This window comes from Rhinatrema bivittatum, chromosome 1 (assembly GCF_901001135.1).
Source record: "Rhinatrema bivittatum chromosome 1, aRhiBiv1.1, whole genome shotgun sequence".
NCBI classification, from domain to species: Eukaryota; Metazoa; Chordata; class Amphibia; order Gymnophiona; family Rhinatrematidae; genus Rhinatrema; species Rhinatrema bivittatum.
This window is the reverse complement of record NC_042615.1, coordinates 617,595,635-617,620,053: the sequence shown is the minus strand read 5'-3', so window position 1 is coordinate 617,620,053 and position 24,419 is coordinate 617,595,635. Positions and strand designations below refer to the sequence as shown.

Genomic DNA, 24,419 nt, shown 5'->3' with positions numbered 1-24,419 from the left:
CGCATAGGTAGTGTTTCATGGGGTGCGGTAAAGTTTTGGCACCCCACGAAGTGCCCAGACAGGCTAATACTATTTGAGGGAGGGAGGGAGGAAGCAAGCGAATCAGACTCTTTATAAGGCCTTCATAGTAGTCAACTATTTATATCACTATAGGAGGGCCAGTTAATAGCTCGAGGTGAGGTTTTGGTGGTGGTTTAGGGGCCAGTTTTACATGCAGAGTGAGATGTACAAGCAGCATTGTGAAGGCTTCCTCAGAGGCACACTCTCTCTTCCTGCCCCAAGCCCAAAAATGGCCGAAATGCAATTTGAAATATTTAATGCAAATTGCGTTATGGCCATTTCAGGGATATTGCACACCTTAACACCAAGAAAAAAAGGTGTAGTTATTTCCAGCATTAAAAATGTGCGTTACTGCCCCTCATTTTCATTAATCCCACCCAAACCCTTCCCCAATCCCGCCCTTATTATAGATATTCTTAATGCCCAACTATGGAGATTTAGATTGTATTGTAATACATATGAAGCTATTCCAATAAAACCAAACTTAAAATATATATATATATATATATATATATATATATATGCCTTAAAGCATTCCATGAGTAACAATTAACCAAAAATAATTATAAAAGAAAATCTTAATATATGATTTACCTTAAGAGTTTTATATGCAGTGCTCATGGTTGTGACTTTGTGGTTTGCATGTGTTCCGCCCAACTTGCAAAGGTGACAAACAAGCCTTTTACATATTTCACAATACATGTTTACTCTCTCCATTTCATGCTCTGGGCACATCAAAATCTGAAAAGGAAAGCAAAGTGATTTTTTAAATTTTATTTTATAGATATACCAGGGACTGACATTAAGAAGAGTAAAATTCTGCCTCCTTAATAAGATCACTACTAGTGATTAGGTGATGCTGCAGTTTTATTTCCACAACTAAAATGATAGGATTTCATTACCTTGATCAAATACTATAATACAAAGAAAAATACAGGCTGAGTCTCCTTTAAAGCAGAATCACTTACCTATAACTGGGGTTCTCAGTGGACAACAGAATAAGTGACTCCCATGTATCCTCTCCACCTCCCCTTGGACTTCAAAATTTTTTCTTAAGTTCTTTTTGTTTTTATCTTGGTGTTTTATGTTTTACAGCTGTAATTAGCTTTAACAATTTTATTGAATGAGGCAGAACAGAAATATTTTAAATAAATATGACTGAGGCGGCCTTGCTATGTGCATGCTTATAGTGTACCTGGCACGCAGAAGCTGGTAACATTGTTTACATATAAAAACTTTAAGAGGTGGGTCATATCCTTATACAAATGCCCAACATTGCTGTAGCTTCAGTGAATGGTATACTTTCAGATTCATTCCGATTAACTATAGGAATCAAGGTATGAGAGTCCATTATCTCCCTTGTTATTTAACCTTTAGTTACCCAGGTTAGGATTTCATATCTAAATAGGAGAATTAAAAGTACAAAAATCGATCCAGAAACTGAAGATATGGCTAACTTCTTTGCATCAAAGACTACTGCTCTTTACAAATACCTTGGCCCAGTAATAACCAGCCCTCTGGAACCTGAAGTTGAGTCCTCTCAGAACGCATTTGGTATTCTTCTCAGGTAGTTAAGTGAAACAGAAGTGATCAGTATCTCTTGGATGAAACCTTAATGAAATACTATCCATGCTTCTCTAGTAGACATGATTTAGCTTTCTGTTAAAAATAAATAAAAAGGTACTAGTTCACACAGTATTTAAAAAAAAAAAAAAAAAAAAAAAAGCCCTTTCCCTTGATTCCTCAGCTTTTTAACAACTATCGCCCTATTTCTTATCTTCCATTTTAAGGGAAGATAACTGAATAGGTGGTCTTTGAGCAACTACAGGAGTTCATAGACCATCAAAACTTAATTTTTCACAGAAGGTACAGCACAGAAACTCATCTGGTCTGCCTACTGGACTCTGTGCTTTGGGATCTGCACATGAGACGAGGGGGGCGGGGGGGGGGGGGGACGACAATTATGGCTTCCTCTTCAATATTTGACACCCTAAACCACTCAATTATACTCCATCATTGAAAGCTTTGGGCTTTGGTAATTTGATTCTCGACTGGTTTAGGTCCTTCTTTTCAAATTGACATCAACAGTTGAGAACTACCTCAGATACTTTCAGATGTAAACCACTTGGCTTCAGACATCTGCTCTTTCCCCAGAATTGTTCTACATATGCCTGCAACCCACTAGAGAATCGCTGTCCTCTTCTGGCGTTAATTATAGAATTTATGCTGATATCTAGTTGGTTCTTCCTTTTTTATACCAATTCTGAAAGTTTTTGCTGTCTAGCAAAATGCATTAATGCAATTGATTTTTGGGTGGGAAAGAATAGACTCATACTTAATCTGAAAAAAATGAATATTCTTTGGATTGCTATGGATCTTGATATGTCAAATTCACTACATTTGAAGGGAAATCATGCTTCCTTTTCAGACAGAGGTGTAAAACCTAGATGTCATTTTTGACTAAGCTTTCTCTGAAATGTCATGTCAGATCTGTGTCCCATTCTGTCCTCTAAAAGGAGACTTGTAAAGAGACTGAAGCATTTCCTTAAGCCTTCCAACCCAAGATCAGTTATACAGGTGTTGATATCAACTATTTCAATTTCCATCTTTTTAAGGCATCCAAATTCTATGACTATGATCCTCCCAAGTTTGTTTTTTTTTTACAGAATGCACTCCCACACTGAAAATCCTCCATTGGATACCTATCACTCTTGAAACAGAATTTTAAAAAACTCTTTATGCAGTTTCAGACCATATATGATGAAGCCCTGCAAGTAATTCAAAAATACGTTTTAAAAAATTATAACCCTGCTCACCATTTCTCAAGGATATACTACCATCTTCTTTCCCTTCCTTCCCATAAAAAGATTACAGATCTTTTCCTACAGCAGGGCCAAAGATGTGGAACACTTCTTTTAGGGGTGCCCTTCTCTGTACTTTCCCGTTCTGCTATATCTGAGGTGCTGTGACCAGAACTGCACATGCTACTCAAGGTGCGACTGTACCACAGATTGCTACAGAGGCATTATTATACTCCTCATTTTCTTTGCCTTTCTGAATAATTAGCATTCTATTTGTTTTTATGGCTGCAGCCGCACACTAAGCTAAAAATTTCAATGTATTGCCCACAAGGGCCCCAAGGCTCTTTTCCTAGGTGGTAACATCTAATATGGAGCCCGGCGTTGTCTATACAGTTAGCATTTTTGCCTCTGTATATTACTGTGATTGCCTATATTAAGTTTCATTTGTCATTTACATGACCAGTTCCTCAGTCTTGCAATGTCTTCCTGCAGTTCCTCACAATCAGCATGTTTTACATTACTTTGAGTAAATGTGTGTCATCTGCAAAATTTGATTACTTCACGCATTGCTCTTTTTTCTAGATCATTTATGAATATGTCAAAACACCACTAGTCCTATAGTACAGAGCCTTGGGGCACTCCACTGTTCACTCCTCTCCCCTGGGAAAATAGACCATTTAGAGCTGCTCTTCGTTTCCTATCTTTTAACCAGTTACTCCACAAAAAGGACATTGCATCGAATCACATGACTTTAATTTCCTGATGCATATCCCATGTGGAACTTTATCAAAATGCCTTCTGAAAATCCAGGCACATTATATCAACCAGGACACCCTTATTCATGTATTTATGGATATTGTCAATGAATTCTAATAGATTAGTAAAACAATTTCCCTTTGCTAAAACTAAGTTGACTTTTTCTCATTAAGCCATTTTTATCCATACGCCCAGTAATGGTTAACTGTTTCCACCATTTTGCCTAGCATGGTCATCAGCCTAATTGGTCGGAATAGGATCTTAATGACTGTCCATTTAACTCCTGCATCTGGAGACAATATGATTTTGGTGGATATTAAATTCCAATTTACTCTTGTTGTGCTATTCAAATTGTTGGGCTTGTATAAATGAGAGCATCCAAACTATTACAGAAGTATCCTTACCCGCAGACATGAAAATCTACATCTTTGTATATTGGAGAAATTACTTACCTGATAATTTCATTTTCCTTAGTGTAGGCAGATGGACTCAGGACCAATGGGTATAGTGTGCTCCTGATAACAACTGGAGACAGAGTCAGATTTTCAATCTGACGTCAGCACTACATATACCCCTGCAGGAAGCTCTGCTCTTCAGTATTCTCCTCGAAAAGCAATTGTGGATATATGTGTGTTTGAATAACTTGATCTAACTTGGTTAACTTGAACTGGTTGACGTGAATTTTAGCTGGAGACCGCCAGTGCACTCAATCGAGAAACGCTGACACCCGGTAACTATGGGTGTCCTAACTAGAGGTAAAGCGTGGCTTCCCCGTGCTTGTCTTGCTCTCGGGGATTGTCACCCGAGGTTTCCGTATTTTGAGGCAGCCTTCGGCAGGATACTGAGTCCATCTGTCTACAATAAGGAAAACAAAATTATTAGTTAAGTAATTTCTCCATTTCCTAGCGTGTAGCAGATGGACTCAGGACCAATGGGATGTACAAAAGCTACTCCAGAACCAGGTGGGAGGCTGCCCATAGCCCACTTAGTACTTCCCTAGCGAATTCCATGTCCTCCCTGGCCTGAACATTCAGGCGGTAGAACCTCGAGATGGTGTGAATGGAGGAATACATCACCGCCAGACAGATCTCGGCAGGTGACAGCAACTTGGTTTCTGCCCAGGACACTACCTGGGCCCTTGTGGAATGGGCCTGGACTTGTAGAGGTGGAGGCTTGCCTGCCTCTATGTAGGCAGTCTTGATTACATTTTTGCTTCAGCGGGCTATGGTTGCCTGCGAGGCTGCTTCCCCTTGTTTCTTCCCACTGTGAAGGATGAATAGGTGGTCCGTCTTTTGTACGGATTCCAATCTTTCCAGGTAGCGGACTAGGAGTCTGCCGACATTAAGATGGCGTAGGCGGCATAAGTCTTCAGAGTCCTTGTTCTAGTCTGGAGCTGGCAGCGAGATTTGGTTTACATGGAAATGAGAAACCATCTTTGGAAGGAAGGAGGGGACAGTGCATAGCTGTATGGATCCCGGTGTGAATCTGAGGAACGGTTCCCAGCAGGATAGCGCTTGAAGTTCGGAGATGCAACGGGCTGAACATATTGCCACTAGGAATGCAGTCTTCAAGGTCAGGAGCCATAGGGACAGACCGCGTGTAGTTTGAATGAAGCTCCCGCTAGGAAGTCGAGTACTAGATTGAGATTCCATAGGGGTACCGGCCACCTAGTGGTGGTCTGATTTGCATGACCCCTCTCAGAAGTGGGAGACGTCTGGATGGGAAGTTAGACTGATGCCATCCACTTTGGCTGTGAAGCAGGCCAGCGGGGCCAGTTGAACCTTGATGGAGTTGAGAGACAACCCCTTCTTCAAGCCGTCCTGCAGGAATTCCAGGATCTTGGGAATTTTGACTGTCCGCGGAAGGATGTCATGGTCTTCACACCAGGCTTCGAATATTCTCCATATTCGTATATAAAAGTTAAAGAGGTGGAAAACTTGCATGCTTGGAGCAAGCTGTCAATTACTGCCTTCGAGTATCCGCTCTTCTTCAGGCAAGTCCTCTCAATGGCCAGACCGTAATAGAGAATAGAGTTTGGTCTTTGTGGAGGTAAGACACAGGGGGATTCCCCGCCAGAAGTCTTCACGGCCAGTCCGGGGCCACTAGAAGTACTAGCCTCCTGTGGTGGTCTATCTTGCGGATGATCCCACCCAGTAGTGGCCACGGAGGAAAGGCGTATAGCAGGGTTTCCTGTGGCCAGGTTTGGACGAGGGCATCGTTCCCCTGGGATTGAGGGTCTCGTCTGCGACTGAAGAACTTGGGCACTTGGGCTTTGGACCAGGTTGCCAGAAGATCCATGGCTGGGGTTCCCCAACGGTCTATTATCAACTGGAAGGCCGTGGATGACAGCCTCCATTCCCCTGGGTCAGCGATCTGCTGAGGTAATCCGCAGTGACGCTGTCTTTTCCTGTGATGTGGGCGGCTGAGATTCCTTCCTTGACCCATTGTCCCTGGGCCGTCAGTTCCTGACAGTGGGCTCCTCACCCTTGCATCCGTGGTGAGCGAGACCCAGGTCGGTGGGGACAGTCTTACTTCCTTGCTAGATGGTCTTCTTGTAGCCACCATAGGAACTGGGTCTGTACCTCTGCCGGCAACTGGAGGCAGACTGTGTAGTCCTGGGACATAGAGTTCCATCGTGACAGTAGGGAACGTTGTAGTGGTCGCATGTGGGCCCTTGCCCATGGTACGATTTCTAGGGTTGATGTCACGAGTCAGAGGACTTGCAGGTAGTCCCATACCGTGGGGCGAGCACTGTTCAACAGTTTTCTCAACCGGTCCATCAATTTCCTTCTCCTTGTAGGGGGGAAGAATGACCTTGTCCTGTTGGGTGTTGAACCGGACTCCCAGGTATTCCAGAGATTGGGAGGGCTGCAGACAGCTCTTGGTTGTGTTGACGACCCATCCAAGGTTCTCCAGGAGATTCTTGACTCTGGTGGTCGTCTGATGACTTTCCTCTGGAGATTTTGCCCTGATCAGCCAATCATCCAGATATTGGTGAACAAAAATTCCTTCTTTCCTCAGTGTCGCCACCACTACGACCATGATTTTGGTGAACGTCCAAGGGGCTGTAGCTAGCCCGAAGGGTAGCACTTGGAACTGATAGTGATGGTCCAGGATCGTGAAGTGTAGGAAGAGCTGATGATCGTGATGGACCAGGATGTGCAAATAGGCTTCTGACAGGTCCAGGGATGTCAGAAATTCTACCGGCTGTTCCACCCTTATGATCGAGCGTAGGGTTTCCATGCGGAAGTGTGGAACCTTGAGGTAATGGTTGACCGACTTGAGGTCCAGGATGGGCCAGTATGTTCCCTCTTTCTTGGGGACAATAAAATGGAATAGTGTCCAGTATTCTGTTAGTGCGTGGGCACCGGTGTTAAAGCCTTTAAGGTGAGCAATTTGGTTAGTGTGGTTTCCATTGCCATCCTCTTGGAGGGGGAATGGCAGGGAGATGTCACAAATTTGTCTGGAGGGATATCGTGGAAGTCCAGAAAGTATCCCTCTCGAATGATGGTTAGAACCCACTTGTCTGATGTTATCTCGACCCATCTTTGGTAGAATCGGGTCTGAAACGCAATGATCCTCTGCCCCTGGATGTTCGGGGAGAGGGGCGTTGGCTTCTCTTGATCTTGTCCTCCGGTAGCAGAGGTACTGGAGATTCGCCCCATTTGTCGGCTAACTTCTCCAGTTTGCTTCTGAACAGGAGGGTTCCTTTAAACGGCATTCTCATGAGTTTTGTCTTGGAAGTCGCGTCGGCTGACCAGCTTCAGAGCCAGAGTTGCCTTCTGGCTGCTACGATGGATGAGACGCCCTCGGCTGAGGTGCGCACCAGGTCGGAAGTCGCATCCGTGAGGAAGGATATAGCTGGTTCTAATGTTTCGACAGGCGTGGTTGAGTTCCTGGCCTGTGACAAGCATGCACATGTCACCACGGCACAACAGGCAGTGATCTGCAGTGACATAGCTGCTGCCTCAAATGACTGTTTAAGGATGGACTCCTGACATCTGTCTTGGACATCCTTGAGTGCCGTTCCTCCTTCGACTGGAATGGTGGTGCGCTTTGTGACTGCGCAGACCATGGCGTCCACTTTGGGAAACACCAGGAGATCTTTGGCTGTGGGTTCCAGTGGATATAGGGCTTCTAGGGCCCGTCCTCCCTTGAAACTAGCCTCGGGGCATTCCATTCCAGGTCGATCAGCTGTTGTACGGCTTGCAGCAATGGGAAATGGTGTGAGGCCTGAGGGTTCGTCTTTGGCTCCGCTGAGGCCCTTGTGTCTGGGATGGCCAGCTCCCTCAGGCTTCCGGACACGAGGCCTGGTAGTTCGTCTTTGGAGAAGAAACGCATCATGGTTCCATATGGTTCCTTTCCTGGGGGGGATTTCCCCTTCCTTCAGGGAGTCTTGGTCTTCCTCCGAGGAGTCTGTGTCCCCTAAGGTTAGGCTTTTGTCCAGGGGAGGCACGACTCTGGGGGGCCGAGAAGAGCCTGGGGGGTTTGGGTCCTCTAGTGGAGGTTGTGTCGTCTGTGGTGCCAATTGTGCCTGGACGAAGGTTTGCAAACCTTTAAAGAATTCCACCCATGAAAGGGTTCCTGGGTCTCTATTGAACCCAGCGGCATTCCCCGAGGGTCCCGTCTGGAGGGCAGAGCTGGAGACAGAGAGGTCCGGGGTATTATCAGTGAATCCGGATTCCTGTACTGGCTGGGGGGGACCTTGTCCTGGTTCTCCCAGAGCCGTCTCGCACTGAAGGCACAGGGCAGTAGCCTCTTCATGCTGCGGAGCTCTTATGTGGCAGGCTGGGCAGAGGGCTAATGCTTTGGCTTTCTTGGCCGGTGGTGCCATAGTTTGTGCACGTAGGGGCGTTCAAACTCTGTCTGTGCATTTATATGCGCGCACCGGGGGGCTTAGATATACGCTCCGGGTGTGCAGAGGGTGTGCGTGCAGGCTGCAAAGATATGCGTGCAAGCCGGTACGTGCACGAGCCGCTGTGCATGCAACCGAACTTGTGTGCCCAGCGCTATGCGCCCGGCACCCTCGTGTGCTTCGCTGTGCGCACAGCCCCTATGCGCGCACCACTGTGCGCACAAGAATGTTAAGCGCCCAGCTCGCCACTGTGTGCATGGCTCAGTTAAGCGGACTGTACAGTAATCAAGGGGGTGGAATGGTGCCGGCGACCACGCAAGTAAGATGGTGAACCCCCCCCCCCCCCCCCGGAGAGTCTCCACGTGGGAGGACAGTCGAGCTGGATCGGGGACCAGCCTGGACGGGGCTGCTTGACCCGATGGGACAGACGCCGACGGACGATCTGTGCGGCTCTCCGAGCCATGGAGACCGGAGCCTTAAAGTTTTCTACCTTTCCTTGTCTCGGCGCTTCCCGGTCTCGTGCCAGGCGGTCTCCGGCTGCGGGGGGAGAGGGAAATACCTTCACCGCCGCGCTCTGTTTTGCACCCGCTGCCTCTCAGCCGCTCCCTCTTGGGGGCTAAGTCCACGCCGGGAACAGTTTGCCTGACTGAGGCTTACCTATGAGGGATCTCAGAAATCACCTCAGGAGTTCAAGACTGGGGGAGGGACCCTTAGATATCACGGCAGGAGAGCGGGGCTCGTCTTGTAGAGGTAAGATTTTGGAATTTTCTCTCTTCTTTGGGTTTGGATTTTCTAACACTGTGAAAGCATGTGTAGAGTCCCAAACTGCTATGGAGATGGAGAAATACTGGAGAGCAGAGCTTCCTGCAGGGGTATATGTAGTGCTGACGTCAGATTAAAATCTGACTCCGTCTCCAACTGCTATCAGGAGCACACTATACCCATTGGTCCTGAGTCCATCTGCTATACGCTAGGAAATTGCCATTTTCCTTTATTCACAGGGAGGGGAGAGGGGGGGTCATTCTGATTTAATAAATGGCTGCTACCACAAGCACCATTTTAGTTCATTGAAAGAAACCATCTTTTCCCTTCCTGGATATTGGAAGTCAGTGGTTTGATGGAGATTAATTTAACTTCTAATTTAAGGGTACCATGAATATGCTGGTGTTTTGTAATCCTGTATTAAGATTTCTGAAATCTGGGCAAGATTCTGAATGTTAGAAAATACGGACTTTTGGTGAATATATATATATATTTTTGTGTATTGGGTATGGCTATATACTCCACACCACAGTGGGGAGGGGAATTAGGGAAGGAGGTCTAAGTCTGCCGTTCCTTGCTTCTTTTTTATATGGCTATGACATTACGCCCCACTGGTTGGAATGCTTTTTCTTAAAAAATAAAAAAAAAATTATCTGACTGTGGGGTCTGTTCCCCACTAGTGTAGATCCAGCCAAGATATCCAAAGGATATTTTGGAAAGGAACTGCCATAGTACCCTTCATCTACAATAAGGAGTGAAAGGAACCAGAAGAGTGTAACCCTCTGCTACCAAAACATCTGATCAGAGGTATTGTAAACTGGGAACTGAATGTGATCCATCAGTGTTCAGATCCCTCATGAGGAAACTCAAACTGTTCCTAAACTGGGAGAGAACCTGGTTGGGAAATACATTATGGAAGGAGTTGCAGAGTCATAAATTTATCTCAGTATTGTTTGTGTTATGGACTGTGTGAAGAAAACAAACAGTATATTTTTCCATTTGGCAACAGATATCAGTAAAGTTATGTTGGAACCTTATTGAATCCTGCTGACTACTATCATCTGCTGTAGAGACTGAAAAAATACAACACCTGGGGCCTTGGACAGTAATCTCCCCCCACACACCCTCCTCCCCACAGGGAATCCTGGAGAATGTGGAGGTAAGGGACAGTATGGGAAGCAAAGCTAGCTGGACCCCAGGATTTACTGTGTGCCTTTTTACTCCTAATGAGGATCTCAGCCTAGGGGTTATATCGTAAGCAGTTTTGCTTTCTCTGTAGACAAAAACAGTAATCAGCCACACAAGTGGAGACTCAAGGTTACTTGTAAGCTACCTGACATGCTTTTATATCAGTAGTAGAACATGCAATCCATATTTTGTTAGAGGCTGGAGAGACATTTGAAGAAATGTGTTAAGCTATTGAGAACAGCTTGGCCAAATCTGCTATCATGACATTATTAAAACATTTTCTAGGCAGTAATGAGCAGTGAAGATATGGCTAGAAGCCCAGATGGCAGTTCTGCAGATTTTTTCTAGGAAGCAACGTGAAGATCGGCTAAGAAATCTGCCATAGCCCTGACTTAATAAGCTTTTACCTTACCTTTGAAGTTATTGTCCTGTGATTATAACAAAATTAAAATCAGAAATCGATCTGAAAAGAGTTTTCTTTGTAACTGAAAATCCATGTTTGACGCAGTTGAAGGAGATAAAATAGTTGTGAAGATCAAGAAAGAACAATAGACTTCTCCAGATAGAATAAACCTCTTTCTCTAGTCCAAGGACTGAAAAGCTGTTCACTTTTACTGGTGTGTGGTCTTTGAAAAAATGTTGGTAATACAATGGATTGATTCAAATGCATTTGAGAGACCACTTTTGGTAGAAATTTAGAATGAGTTTTCAAAACTATTCTGTATACCCAAATTTTCAGCAGAGTATTGGAGTAGTGCTTGTAATTCACTTATTCTGTGGGCAGAAGTTACAGTTAAAGAAAGCATTCCAAGAAATTGGGGGATTAAGCAGCTAAATGGTAATGAAATTTAGTGTGGACAAAGGTAAAGTGAGGCGTATAGCAAAGAATAATCCTAACTATAAGTACACAATGTTGAGATTACTTACCTGATAATCTCCTTTTCCTTAGTGTAGACAGATGGACTAAGAACAAGTGGGTATAGTGTGCTCGTGCTAGCAGTTGGAGACTGATCTGACGTCAGCACGGGTACATATACCCCCACAGGAAGTGAAGCAACTCAGTAATCTTCCTTGCAAAAGCTGTTATGGATATATGTGTACTGACGCTCAATGAATTAGTGAAACAGGATTCCCCTGACCGATTGATAGTAGCTGGAGACCGCCAGCGCTTCCAACCGGAAGGCGTAGACACCTGGTAGAGTGGACGCTCTTATGTAAGAAAATGACATGGCTTACCTTGAATCTGTGAAACCCATGTATACCGGCAGCCGGGCGGGATGCTCAGTCCATCTGTCTACACTATGGAAAAGGAGATTATCAGGTAAGTAATCTCAACATTTCCTGGCATGTAGCCAGATGGACTCAGAACAAGTGGGATGTACAAAAGCTACTCCCGAACTGGGCGGGAGGCTGCCTGAGGACCGCGTAGGACTACCCACGCAAATGCTGTGTCCTTCCCTGGCCTGGACATCCAGACGATAAAACCTGGAGAAGGTATGGAGGGAGGACCATGTCGCCGCTTTACATATTTCTGCGGGCGACAGCATCCTAGATTCTGCCCAAGATGCTGCTTGGGCTCTGGTAGAATGAGCCTTGACCTGTAGAGGTGGTGACTTCCCGGCCTCTACGTGGCCGCTCTGATAACTTCTTTGATCCAGCGGGCGATGGTGGGCCGAGAGGCCGCTTCCCCTTGTCTCTTCCCGCTGTGAAGGACGAACAGATGGTCCGTCTTTCGTACTGCTTCTGTCATTTCCAGGTATCTGGGCAGCAATCTGCCGATGTCGAGATGGCGTAGCAAACGCCCTTCTTCTGATTTCTTCAAACCTGCCGTAGTTGGCAAGGATATGGTTTGGTTGAGGTGAAATTGTGAGACCACTTTAGTTAAAAAGGAGGGAACCGTGCGAAGATGGATAGCCTCTGGAGTGATTCTGAGAAAGGGATCACGGCAGGACAGCGCTTGCAGCTCCGAGATGCGGCGTGCTGAACACACTGCCAGCAAGAACACCATCTTCAAAGTTAGAGAACGGAGAGACAGGCCCCGGAGGGGTCTGAAGGTGGATCCCGCAAGGAAATCCAAAACTATGTTGAGGTTCCACAGGGGCACTAGCCACTTCAGTGGCGGACGAATGTGCTTGACTCCTTTCAGGAAGCGGGAAATATCTGGGTGCGTGGCAATGGTCTTGCCATCCCTCCTGGGACCATAGCAAGACAGCGCAGCCACCTGAACCTTGATGGAGCTTAGGGAGAGACCCATCTGAAGCCCATCCTGCAGGAAATCCAGAACAATAGGGATTGTGGTCGCATGTGGATCGGTGCCATGAGTGTCGCACCAGGCTTCAAATACTCTCCAGATCCTTATGTAGGTGAGGGATGTGGAAAACTTGCGAGCTCGGAGGAGTGTATCTATCACCGGCTCCGAGTAACCTCTTTTCTTCAGTCTAGCCCTCTCAATGGCCAGACCGTAAGAAAGAATTGAGCTGGATCCTCGTGAAGGATGGGACCTTGACGTAGCAGGTCCCAGAGCGGAGGCAGGGGAAGAGGCTCCCCTGCCAGTAGTCTTCTCATGTCCGCGTACCAGGGTCTTCTTGGCCAGTCTGGTGCCACTAGAAGAACTAGGCCCCTGTGCCTCTGAATCTTGTGTAGAAGGGCGCCCAGCAGGGGCCACTGAAGAAAGGCATTTAGCAGGGTCCCTGGAGGCCATGGCTGAACCAGGGCGTCGATCCCGTGAGAGAAGGGATCTCGCTTGCGGCTGAAGTATCAGGGTACTTAAGCATTGGACCTGTCCACTAGTAGGTCCATGTCCAGAGTCCCCCACTGATCCACAATCATCTGGAAGGCTGTGGGGGACAGCTGCCATTCTCCCGGATTTAGGCTTTCCCTGCTGAGGAAGTCTGCCGCGGTGTAGTCCCTTCCGGCAATGTGGACGGCGGAGATGTCCTGGAGATTCGCCTCTGCTCAAGCCATCAGCGGGGCTATCTCTAGGGACACCTGTTGGCTTCTGGTTCCACCCTGTCGGTTGATATATGCCACCGTGGTGGCGTTGTCTGACATCACTCTGACTGCTCTGTTCCTCAATCTGTGAGAAAATTGCAGGCAGGCCAACCGGACTGCCCGTGCCTCTAGTCGGTTGATGTTCCACCCCGACTCTTCTCTGTTCCACCGCCCTTGGGCGGTGAGCTCTTCGCAGTATGCTCCCCATCCGCTCAGGCTGGCATCTGTGGTGAGCAGAGTCCACGTGGGGGAGGACATCTTCGATCCCTTGCTCGTGTGGTTGGACTGCAACCACCACCATAGCTGGGTCCGCACTCTGACTGGTAGAGGGAGATGCACGGAGTAATTCCGGAAGCGGGGACTCCATCGAGAGAGGAGGGAGCGTTGTAGAGTTCTCATATGGGCCCTTGCCCAGGGTACCACTTCCAGGGTGGATGCCCTGAGACCGAGAACCTGCAGATAATCCCAAGCTATGGGCCAACTGGCTCCCATCACGGACCGTAGACGCGTCTGGAGTTTTAACCTTCTCTTGGTGGTGAGACTGACTGTCTGCCTGGGTGTCGAACCGGACTCCCAGGTATTCCAGTGATTGGGAAGGCTGTAGGCAACTCTTGTTTAGGTTGACTACCCATCCCAGGCTTTCCAGAAGAGCGATCACTCGGTTGCCCGATGGCTCTCTTCTTGTGATTTCGCCCTGATCAGCCAATCGTCTAGGTAGGGATGGACCAGGATTCCTTCCCGTCTGAGCACCGCTGCTACCACTACGATCACCTTGGTGAAGGTCCGCGGCTCCGCGGCGCCATGGCTAACTCGAAGGGCAAAGCCCGGAATTGGAAGTGTCGTTCTAGAACCTTGAAGCGTAGGTAGCGCTGATGATCCTGATGGATCGGGATATGCAGGTAGGCTTCTGACAAGTCTAAGGCCGTGAGGAACTCCCCTGGCTGTACTGCGGTCTTGACTGAGCGCAGAGTTTCCATGCGAAACCTCTGGACCCTTAAGTATCGGTTGACTGACTTGAGGACCAATACAGGTCGGAAAGTGCCCTCTTTCTTGGGTACCATGAAATAAATGGAATAGTGCCCAGAATCCATTTCCCTTGCAGGTACTGGGATTATGGCTTTCAAGGACAGGAGCCTCGCCAGGGTAGCTTCCAATGCTGCCTTCTTGTAGATTGGACACGGGGATTCCACAAACCTGTCTGGAGGGATGTGATGGAAGTCCAGATAATACCCCTCTCGGATGATGGCGAGGACCCACTGATCCGACGTAATCTCGACCCATCTGGGGTAGAAGAGGGTTAACCTGCCCCCTAAGGCTCCGTCCCCCGGATGGATCGGCTGATTCTCATTGGGAGGTGTGGCCGGGACCGGAACCCGAGCCGGCTCCCCTCTTGTGCTGATTGGTCCGAAAGGACTGGTTCCTGGCCTGAGTACGAGGTGCCTGGTAGCGACTCCTATAGGGAGTGAAGCGATGGGAGCTTCTACCTCTGGAGGGCCTCGGAAAGGCGCACTGGTTCCTCTTGGACCTGTCTTCCGGCAGTCGAGGTACTGGAGAGGCTCCCCATATGCTGGCCAGTTTATCTAGGTCACTGCCAAACAGGAGAGAACCCTTGAACGGCATTCTAGTGAGACGTGTCTTCGAAGGAGCATCGGCTGACCAATTCCGTATCCAGAGCTGCCTCCTGGCTGCTACTGAGGATGAGACCCCCTTAGCTGTCGTACGGACTAGGTCGGAGGCGGCATCCTTAAGGAACGAGAGAGCGGACTCCATATCCGCTGCCGGAGCATTGTTCCTGACCTGTGACAAACAGGAACGCGTCACCACTGTGCAGCAGGTTGCGATTCGCAAAGACAGGGCTGCCACCTCAAAGGTTTGTTTCAGGATGGCGTCCAGGCGTCGGTCATGAGCCTCCTTGAGGGCCGCCCTCAAGGAGGCTCATGACCGACGCCTGGACGCCACTGGAATGGTAGTGCGCTTGACCACAGCGCTAACCAAGGCGTCCACCTTAGGGCACGCCAGCATATCCTTGATTGCCGGATCCAGGGGGTACATACCAGATAGGGCCCGACCCCCTTTGAATGAGGCCTCCGGCGCATTCCACTCTAAATCGATCAGCTGTTGCGCCGCTTGCAGGAAGGGGAAATGGCGGGCTGTGGGACGAAGACCCTCCAGCAGGGGGTTCTGCGTAGATGCCTCCATGGTACTGGGGCCTGGAATAGCCAACTCAGTCAGGCACTGAGAAACCAGGTTGGAGAGATCTTCCTTGGGAAAGAACCGCCTCATGGTTCGATATGGCTCAATCCCCGAGGGAAGTTCCCCCTCCTCAGGGGGTTCAGACTCGTCCTCCGAGACATCAGGGTCCGCATGAGCCGGACTGCCCGGAGACGGGTGCCCGCGATAAGGGCGAGAAGGTCAAGGGGCAGGGTCAGCCGGAGCAGCAGCAGGGCCTGGACGGGAAGCTGACTGCATTTGTACAAAGGCATGGATCCCCTTAAATAAATCCACCCAGGAAATGGAAGCGGTCTCTAGCCGTCGGGGTACCAGGTCCCCCGGGATTCCTGGTTGTTCGAGATGGCCTGCTAAGTCCGGGGTGGCCCCTGGGGAACTGTCGGCAAACCTCGGTTGAGACTGGTCCTGGCCCGAGGCTCCCACGGCCTCCTCACATTGAGCACAAAGGGAGTCTGGCTCCTCGCTCTGCGTGGCTCTGAGCTGGCATGCTGAGCAGAGGCCGAGAGCTTTCACGCCGGAATCAGGAGGTGCCACCTCTGGAGACGCCGGGTCGTTTAAATGTTCCATCGTGTCTTGCGAATGCAGGGCGCCGGCGCTTATGCTGCCAATAATATCGCTCAATAATAATATGCTTTCAATAATATGCACTCAATAATATGCGGTCAGCAATATGCGCTCAATAATATACAATATGCGCTCAATAATATGCGGTCAGCAATATGCGCTCAATAATATACAATATGCGCTCAATAATATGCGGTCAGCAATATGCGCTCAATAATATACAATATTCGCTCAATAATATGCGGTCAGCAATATGCGCTCAATAATATGCGGTCAGCAATGTACGCAATATGCGCTCAATAATATGCTATGTTGTGCGCCCATCAACAGGCGCCTATCCTGGGCGCTCAATACCTGAACAGGGCAGACAAAATGGTGACCTCCACGGCGTGCCACGTGCACGCAACGCCGCCGATCCTCGTCCCTCGGAGACCAAAAAGTAAGAGATATACGCCTTACCTGATCCTCGGCGCTTCCCGGCTGTAACCCGGGCGGTCTCCGGCTGCGGGGAGAGAGGGGAAATACCGTCACCACCGCGCTTGAGGAAATGCACCCACTGCCTCTAAGCCGCCGAACTAGTCTCGCTCGGGGCTAAGTCCACGCCGGGACCGAGGCACCTCTCAGCCAGGCCCGAGCCCTTCTCGCTCTGGGGCTAGATCCCTGCCGCGATTCGGCCACCGGATCGAGGCGTAGACCTCCGAGGAATCGCAGAAATCACCCCGGGAAACTCAACTGGGGGAGGGACCCGAGGGTATCACCGCAGGAGTGCGGGGCTCGTCTTCTGAGAAATTTGGAAAGTAGAAAGTAGATTTGGAAAAACACGCTCAGCGAGCGTGAGGTAGCTCCAAACTGCTTTGGAGACGGAAATTACTGAATTGCTTCACTTCCTGTGGGGGTATATGTACCCATGCTGACGTCAGATCCGTCTCCAACTGCTAGCACGAGCACACAATACCCATTTGTTTTGAGTCCATCTGCTACACGCTAGGAAATATGCAGTTATTAAAAAATCCTAGAGGTAGAATTTTAAACTTATGGACATGCAATTTTATAACATGCGCGCGTAGGCACGTGCATGTTATAAAATCGGGGGTCGGCGCGCGCAAGGGGGTGCACAATTGTGCACCTTGCGCGCACCAAGCCGTGCTGCCTTCCCCTATTCCCTATCCCCCCACCCCACCTTCCCTTCCCCCCTACCTTTTTCTTTTTTTTTGTTTCACAACTTACTTCAGCCCTGGGGCTGCGCGCCGGCCAACTGCAGGCGCGCAACCCCCAGGACAACAGCAAATGGCCCATCCTGGGGCTATATGCGCGTCACCGGGCCTTTTGAAAATAGGCCCGGCGCTCGTAGATCTTTGAAAATCCGGTCCTTAGTGATTAACATTCTAAATATACTTATCTGTGGAGCACATATAAAAAAGGTTTTTCTAAAAAAATAAACAGATAAAATACAAAAGAAAAGAAAAAAATTAACCATTGTTTAAAAATACTTTCTTGAAAGCACAGACCTAATGTATTCCATGATAAGAGAAAGGGGGAAGGAAAGCCACATGACTGTCAACATAGTTAAAAGATGAGATGAAAGACTTTTAGCCAAAAGAACTTTTCAAAAATTGGAAAAAACGTGTCCAACTGAAGAAAATAGAAAAAAGCATAAGAACTGGCTCATTAGATGTAAGACAGGCAAAAAGAATTTGAAGAGAAGCTGGCAAAGGAAAAACTGCAAAAGGAGAAATGACTACTTACCTGATAATTTCCTTTTCTTTAGTACAGACAGGTGAATCGAAAACCAATTAGTTATGCCCCTCTACCAGCAGATAAGAGACGAAGCAAAGCTGACGTCTCGGTACATATACCCTCGCACTGACATCAGCCTGCCAGTATGCACTGCAAAAGCCAACTGTGGACAAACTAACACTTGATTATTAACAGACAACCACTCCAGTACTCAGCTAACAGGAAAGCAATAGATCAGACAAGGATTGCAACACTAGTCTAAGGAGCGGATTGACACTTACAGTACTCCCTGAAACATACAGCCACACAAGACAATAGCAGCACAACCATTTGGCAGCCAAGGGCAGGAAGGTGAATTCACCTGTCTATACTAAAGAAAAGGAAATGTATCAGATAAGTAGTAATTTCTCCTCTCTTAGCATTCATTCAGGTGGATCCAGAACCAGTGGAATGTACTAAAGCTACTCCCAAACAGGACGGGATGCTATCCGCGGTCCAGTCAAAACCGCAAGTGCAAAGACTGCATCCTCCTGGGCCTGCACATCCAGGCAATGCCAGAAAAAGGTGCATAAGAGGACCATGTTGCAGCTCGGTAAATGTCAACGGGAGACAACAATCCAACCTCCGCCCATGACACTGCCTGAGCCCTAGTGGAATGAGTCCTAACCTGTCTAGGCAACAGCTGCTCAGCATCCAAGGACCGTAATATGCAATATTCCTCCACATCTCTTTCCCTGTCCAGAGATGGTAGGAAAATGGACTAATTCAAGTGAAAATCCAAGACCACTTTTGGCAAAAAGGAAAGAACAGTACGCAACTGTATCGCCCCTGGAGTCACTCATAGAAAAAGCTCCCAGTAAGACAAGGCCTGCAATTCAAGTATGCGACATGCAGAACAAATTACCACAAGAAACACAGTTTTCAAGGTCAGTAGCCTCAAAGAAAGTTTGCACATTGGTCAAAAAGTAAGACCCACTAAAAAATCCAAAACTTTTATTATTTTTTAATATACCGACATTCATCTGAGATATCACATCGGTTTACATTCTATAGGTATTTTCCCTATCCCCAGAGGGCTTACAATCTAAGTTTTGTACCTGAGGCAATGGAGGGTAAACGTCACAAGGAGTGACAGCAGGACTTGAACCCTGGTCTCCTGATTCCTAGCCCACTGCTCTAACCACTAGGCTATTCCTCCTCCCTCTAACAGGGGATTAAGACTCCACAAGGGCACTGGTAACCGCAAGGGAGGACCAAGATGCTTCACTCCTTTCAAGAAACAGGCCACATCAGGATGAGCCAACAAGGGTTCATCATTCACCTGACCTTGGAAACAGGCAAGAGGTGCCACCGATACCTTTAATGAATTAAGGACCAACCCTTTACTCAATCCATCCTGCAAAAATTCCAAAATGAGCGGGATCTTAACCGAACGAGGAAGAACCCCTTGATCTTCACACCAAGCTTCAAACACACACTCACCAAACCCACACATAGGCTAAGGAAGTGGACAGCTTTCTTGTTCGTAGCAAGGTGGCAATCACCGCAGTAGAATATCCACGCTTCAGCAACTGAGCCCTCTCAAGGGTCATACCGTAAGACAAAATCGAATTGGATCTTCATGAAAAGCAGGACCCTGCTATAGCAGATCCCTATGCATCGGAAACCGGAGTGGAGAGTCCACCAAGAGCCAATGCAAATCTACATACCATGGTCTCCTGGGCCAATATGGTGCAACCAGAAGCACCATCCCCCTGTGATTCTCTACCTTCCAAATCATTCTGCCCAACATGGTCCATAGGGGAAAAGCATATAGCAGCTTGCCCTCTAGGCTTTCCTGCTCGAGGGCATTGATGCCCAAGGACTTTGGTTACTTCCTGCGACCGAAGAAGCAAGGAACTTTAGCATTGCAAAAAGTCACCAGCAGGTCCAGAAACGGAAGGCCCCAGTGATTCACCATTAGCTGAAACACCTCATTTGACAATTCCCATTCTCTTGGATCCAGACTATTTGCTGAGAAAGTCTGCTCTTACATTGCCTTTTCCTACAATGTGCGAGGCTGAGATCTCCTAAAGATGCACTTTCACTCATTTCAGAAGTTGGGATATTTCCTGCGACACTTGCTGGCTCTTGGTTCCTCCCTGCCAACTGATGTAAGCCACTGTCATTGCGCTGTCCAACATTATCCAAACCAAGAAACAAGAAGGTAGGCGATCTAAAAAAGCTGTTAGGAAAACAAGGTGATAGATGCCAAAGTCTTTTTCAATTCTTTATTAAGGTTGGAGACGTGTAAAACAATTGCCCGACTCAGGCCGAGTTTCGCCACTATTGAAGTGGCTGCCTCAAGGGCTTAGTGATTCATTGTTTCTCATTGTGAGATGAAAGGCTTTTATATTGTAAACGATCAATGGTGCCAATGGGAAAAATATACTGACAACGTTCTGTGTCGATAGAGGAACTTATTAAGATTTCCTACTTTCCTTTCCACACCTGGGATTGTAATCTCCACTCTTAACTGGAAAACCTTATCCAAACTACTCAAACTGGTTGCCAAACCTCAAGCATGCCAACTGGACTGCACGGGCTTCCAGCTGATTGATGTTCCAGAAAGAACTCCAGCGCCCTTGCGCTGTCAGCTCCTGACTGTAAGTTCCCCAAGCCTAGGGTTTGTATCTGTCGTGAATAGCCTGTTCAGTGATTTTAGGGAAACCCCCTTTCTTAGATAATCCACTTTTAACCACCACTGCAGATGTCTGCAGACATCCATCAGTAGCTGAAGCCGAATCAAATAGTCCTGAGACTGCGAGCTCCAACATGACAGTGCGCTGAAGAGGATGTATATGCGTCTTTCACCCGCGACACCATCTCCAGAGTTGCCACCAATCTGAGTACTTGTATTTAGGCCCACACAGTCGGGCATATTGTGCTAGTCAATAGATGCACCTGTGCCATTAGTTTCTGAATACTGCCTCCTGGCAGGAACACCTTGCCCTGCTTAGAGTCAACCTGAACACAGGTATTCTAGCGACTGTGATGGCTGAAGACTGCTCTTAGCCAGGTTCACCACCCAATCTAGCTCCTGCAACAAGGAGATCACCCTTGCACGAAACTCAGAGGCTCTCTTCCAGAATCAGCCAGTCATCCAAGTATGGGTGTACCAGGATCCCATCCTCTCTCAACTCCGTTGCTGCCACCATCATAGCCTTGGAAAAAGTTCTGGGCACAGTGGCCAAACTAAAAGGTTGCGCTTGAAACTGACACCCCAAAACCTGCGAAATGCAAAAGTTGTTTATGCTTTCAATAAAAACTATTTTGAAAAAAATCATTTATGCATGTATGCCTCGGACAAATCTAGAGAGGTCAGAAACTCCTACTGTACTGCCATTATCAAGGCGTGCAGGTTTCCATGCATGGCATCATGGGTCGGCGTCACCCGAGGCTTGCCTGGGCCGTGGAAGCTGCAGATCTTCCGGAGCTCCCTGAGTTGAGACGGCATGGACATGCTTCTGCGGGGCCCTTGGGTTGCCTGAGAGGCCTGCTGAGGAGGGCCTTTTTTTTTTTTTTTTTTTTTTTTTTTTTTTAACTAATCTTGGGGTTTCCCGGCTGGGTCCTGGAGAGGACAGAGTGGATCAAGATGGCTCTGGCACGTAGCTTCTGTATCTTTGCTATCTGCTGCCCACGTGCTTCTTGGGGACATGCGGCTGCAGTCCCTGCAGCTGGATGGGTCATGGCCCCAGGCAAATGTAACTGCGCACATGGCCATCTGTAACCCCAATATTTAAAAAGTGCTCCAGGGGTGATCAGAGTAATTATAGACCAGTGAGCCTGACTTCAGTGCCAGGAAAAATAGTGGAAACTATTCTCAAGATCAAAATCGTACAGCATATAGAAAGACATGGTTTAATGGAACACAGTCAACATGGATTTACCCAAGGGAATTCTTGCCTAACAAATCTACTTCATTTTTTTGAAGGGGTTAATAAACATGTGGATAAAGGTGAACCGGTAGATGTAGTATATTTGGATTTTCAGAAGGCATTTGACAGACCCTCATGAGAGGCTTCTAAGAATTCTAAAAAAAGTCATGGGTTAGGAGGCGATGTCCTCTCGTGGATTACAAACTGGTTAAAAGACAGGAAACAGAGAGTAGGATTAAATGATCAATTTTCTCAGTGGAAAAGGGTAAACAGTGGAGTGCCTCAGGGATCTGTACTTGGACTGGTGCTTTTCAATATATAATTATAAATGATCTGGAAAGGAATACAACGAGTGAGGTTATCAAATTTGCGGACGATATAAAATTATTCAGAGTAGTTAAATCACAAGTGGATTGTGATACATTACAGGAGGACCTTGCAAGACTGGAAGATTGGACATCCGAATGGCAGATGAAATTTAATGTGGACAAGTGTAAGGTGTTGCACATAGGGAAAAATAACCCTTGCTGTAGTTACACAATGTTAGGTTCCATATTAGGAACTACCACCCAAGAAAAAGAGCTAAGCATCATAGTGGATAAATCTTTAAAACTGTCGGCTCAGTGTGTTGCAGCAGTCAAAAAAGCAAACAGAATGTTAGGAATTATTAGGAAGGGAATGGCTAATAAAACAGAAAATGTCATGACTCTGTATCGCTCCATGGTGAGACTGCACCTTGAATACTGTGTACGATTCTGGTCGCCGCATCTCAAAAAAGATATAGTTGTGATGGAGAAGGTACAGAGAAGGGCAACCAAAATGATAAAGGGGATGGAACAGCTCCCCTATGAGGAAAGGCTGAAGAGGTTAGGGCTGTTCAGCTTGGAGAAGAGACAACTGAGGGGGGATACGATAGAGGTCTTTAAGATCATGAGAGGTCTTGAACGAGTAGATGTGAATCTGTTATTTACACTTAAGACATTTAAGACTAATCGTAGAAATTTCTTTTTCACTCAATGCACAATTAAACTCTGGAATTTGTTGCCAGAGGATGTGGTTAGTGCAGTTAGTGTAGCTGGGTTCAAAAAAGGTTTGGATAAGTTCTTGGAGAACTCCATAAACTGCTATTAATCAAGTTTACTTAGGGAATAGCCACTGCTTTTAATTGCATCAGTAGTATGGGATCTGCTTGGTGTTTTGGTAATTGCCAGGTTCTTGTGGCCTGGTTTGGCATCTGTTGGAAACAGGATGCAGGGCTTGATGGACCCTTAATCTGACCCAGCATGGCAATTTCTTATGTTAGAGACATCACCTTTCCACACTGGCAGAACTTAAAAGCCAGGCAACCTTGGCATTATCACCTTGCTGTTTTGCAGCAGAGTAATCAAAGTTGTAGTCAAAAAATGGCAACAGTGTAGGAGCTCCGCATGCAGTCTGCAACGCAGAAGAACAAGACTGAGGCAAGCTGGGAGCCGCATGGGAAAGGTAACAGAGCAAAGCTCTGTGTGCTTTGAGGAGCTCCGCCACCTAGAGGACGTTTCCAGGCAGTGTAGCTAATTCAGCCTGCTTATCTGTGAGAAAAGGAGCAATTTTGTACTGTGGTCAGCATCTGTCGCCTCAGATTTGCTCTAAATTGCCACTGTTGGGAGCTGCGAGCAAGGTGATGCTCGGGATCTCCCCAGACACTGAAATTTTGCTCTCTCCAGAGCAGTGTGAGCCACCGCATCAGCCCAGCAATGCTTGCAAGATGCTGTCAGATATCTGGGGTTTGTCGTCATGCTTGAATAACAATCTTCCTGTCACAGTGGTTAGAGGAGCTTTTCAATCAATGGGCAGAGTTTTTGAGGGCTCTGTGGAGGCATACCCAACTGCTGAGAAGCAAAATGGAGATGTTTTAGGGAGTTCATCTGTTCCAGCAACTGAAGAAGCTGCTTCAAGATTTGCTGCTCTAGTTTCTGAGCTGGTGTTTTTTTGCCAAGACCTAGGATGGTAACCTTGGAAGGCTTTGGAATGCAATTAATGGTATTTCCATTCAAATGTCTTTTCCTTTCACAATATTAGTCTCTTTCTGGTCAAGTACAGGATAATGAGAGAACTATATATACGATAACACAAAAGTTGGAACTTTAGGAGGCACAGTTTCTGTAGTACAAAACTTAGGAAATTCTTCAGTAAGAGGACATTCCCAGATCCAATATAGGCTGAAGGGTTTGAGAACTCATTTAGGCATAAGAATTTGCATGTGATTAATTTTCCTAAACAAAAAGTTTGACACATCCTTGGAAATGTTTAAAAGTTATCTTTTGGAGATTCAGAATGTGCCTGAAAATATATATTCTAGAGACTAGAGGAATTGATATGTGTCATCATATAATAAGATAGATGGAGTGAAAGTGTTTGAAATTCAAACTTCCTTGGATTTTTCTAATTTGACTGCTATACTTGAAAAAAAAAAATCAAGTAAAGAAGAGATCTTCAATGTTGTTTGTATCTGAATCTGAGAGGAAACCATTTATTTTCAGAAGAGAAACATTTTATTTTCTAATTTAAAGATTGCTA

General features: G+C 47.1%; 1 protein-coding gene across 3 annotated transcripts in view; it reads right to left on the bottom strand.

Moving 5' to 3' along the window:
* Positions 1-24,419, bottom strand: part of TRIM36 (tripartite motif containing 36) — a 344,127-nt gene that overhangs the window by 179,948 nt on the left and 139,760 nt on the right. For all 3 annotated transcript variants that reach the window (XM_029571457.1, XM_029571466.1, XM_029571476.1), the window contains exon 4: positions 655-801. In XM_029571457.1, coding sequence (XP_029427317.1) covers positions 655-801 — 147 coding nt within the window. The remainder of the gene's footprint in view (positions 1-654; positions 802-24,419) is intronic.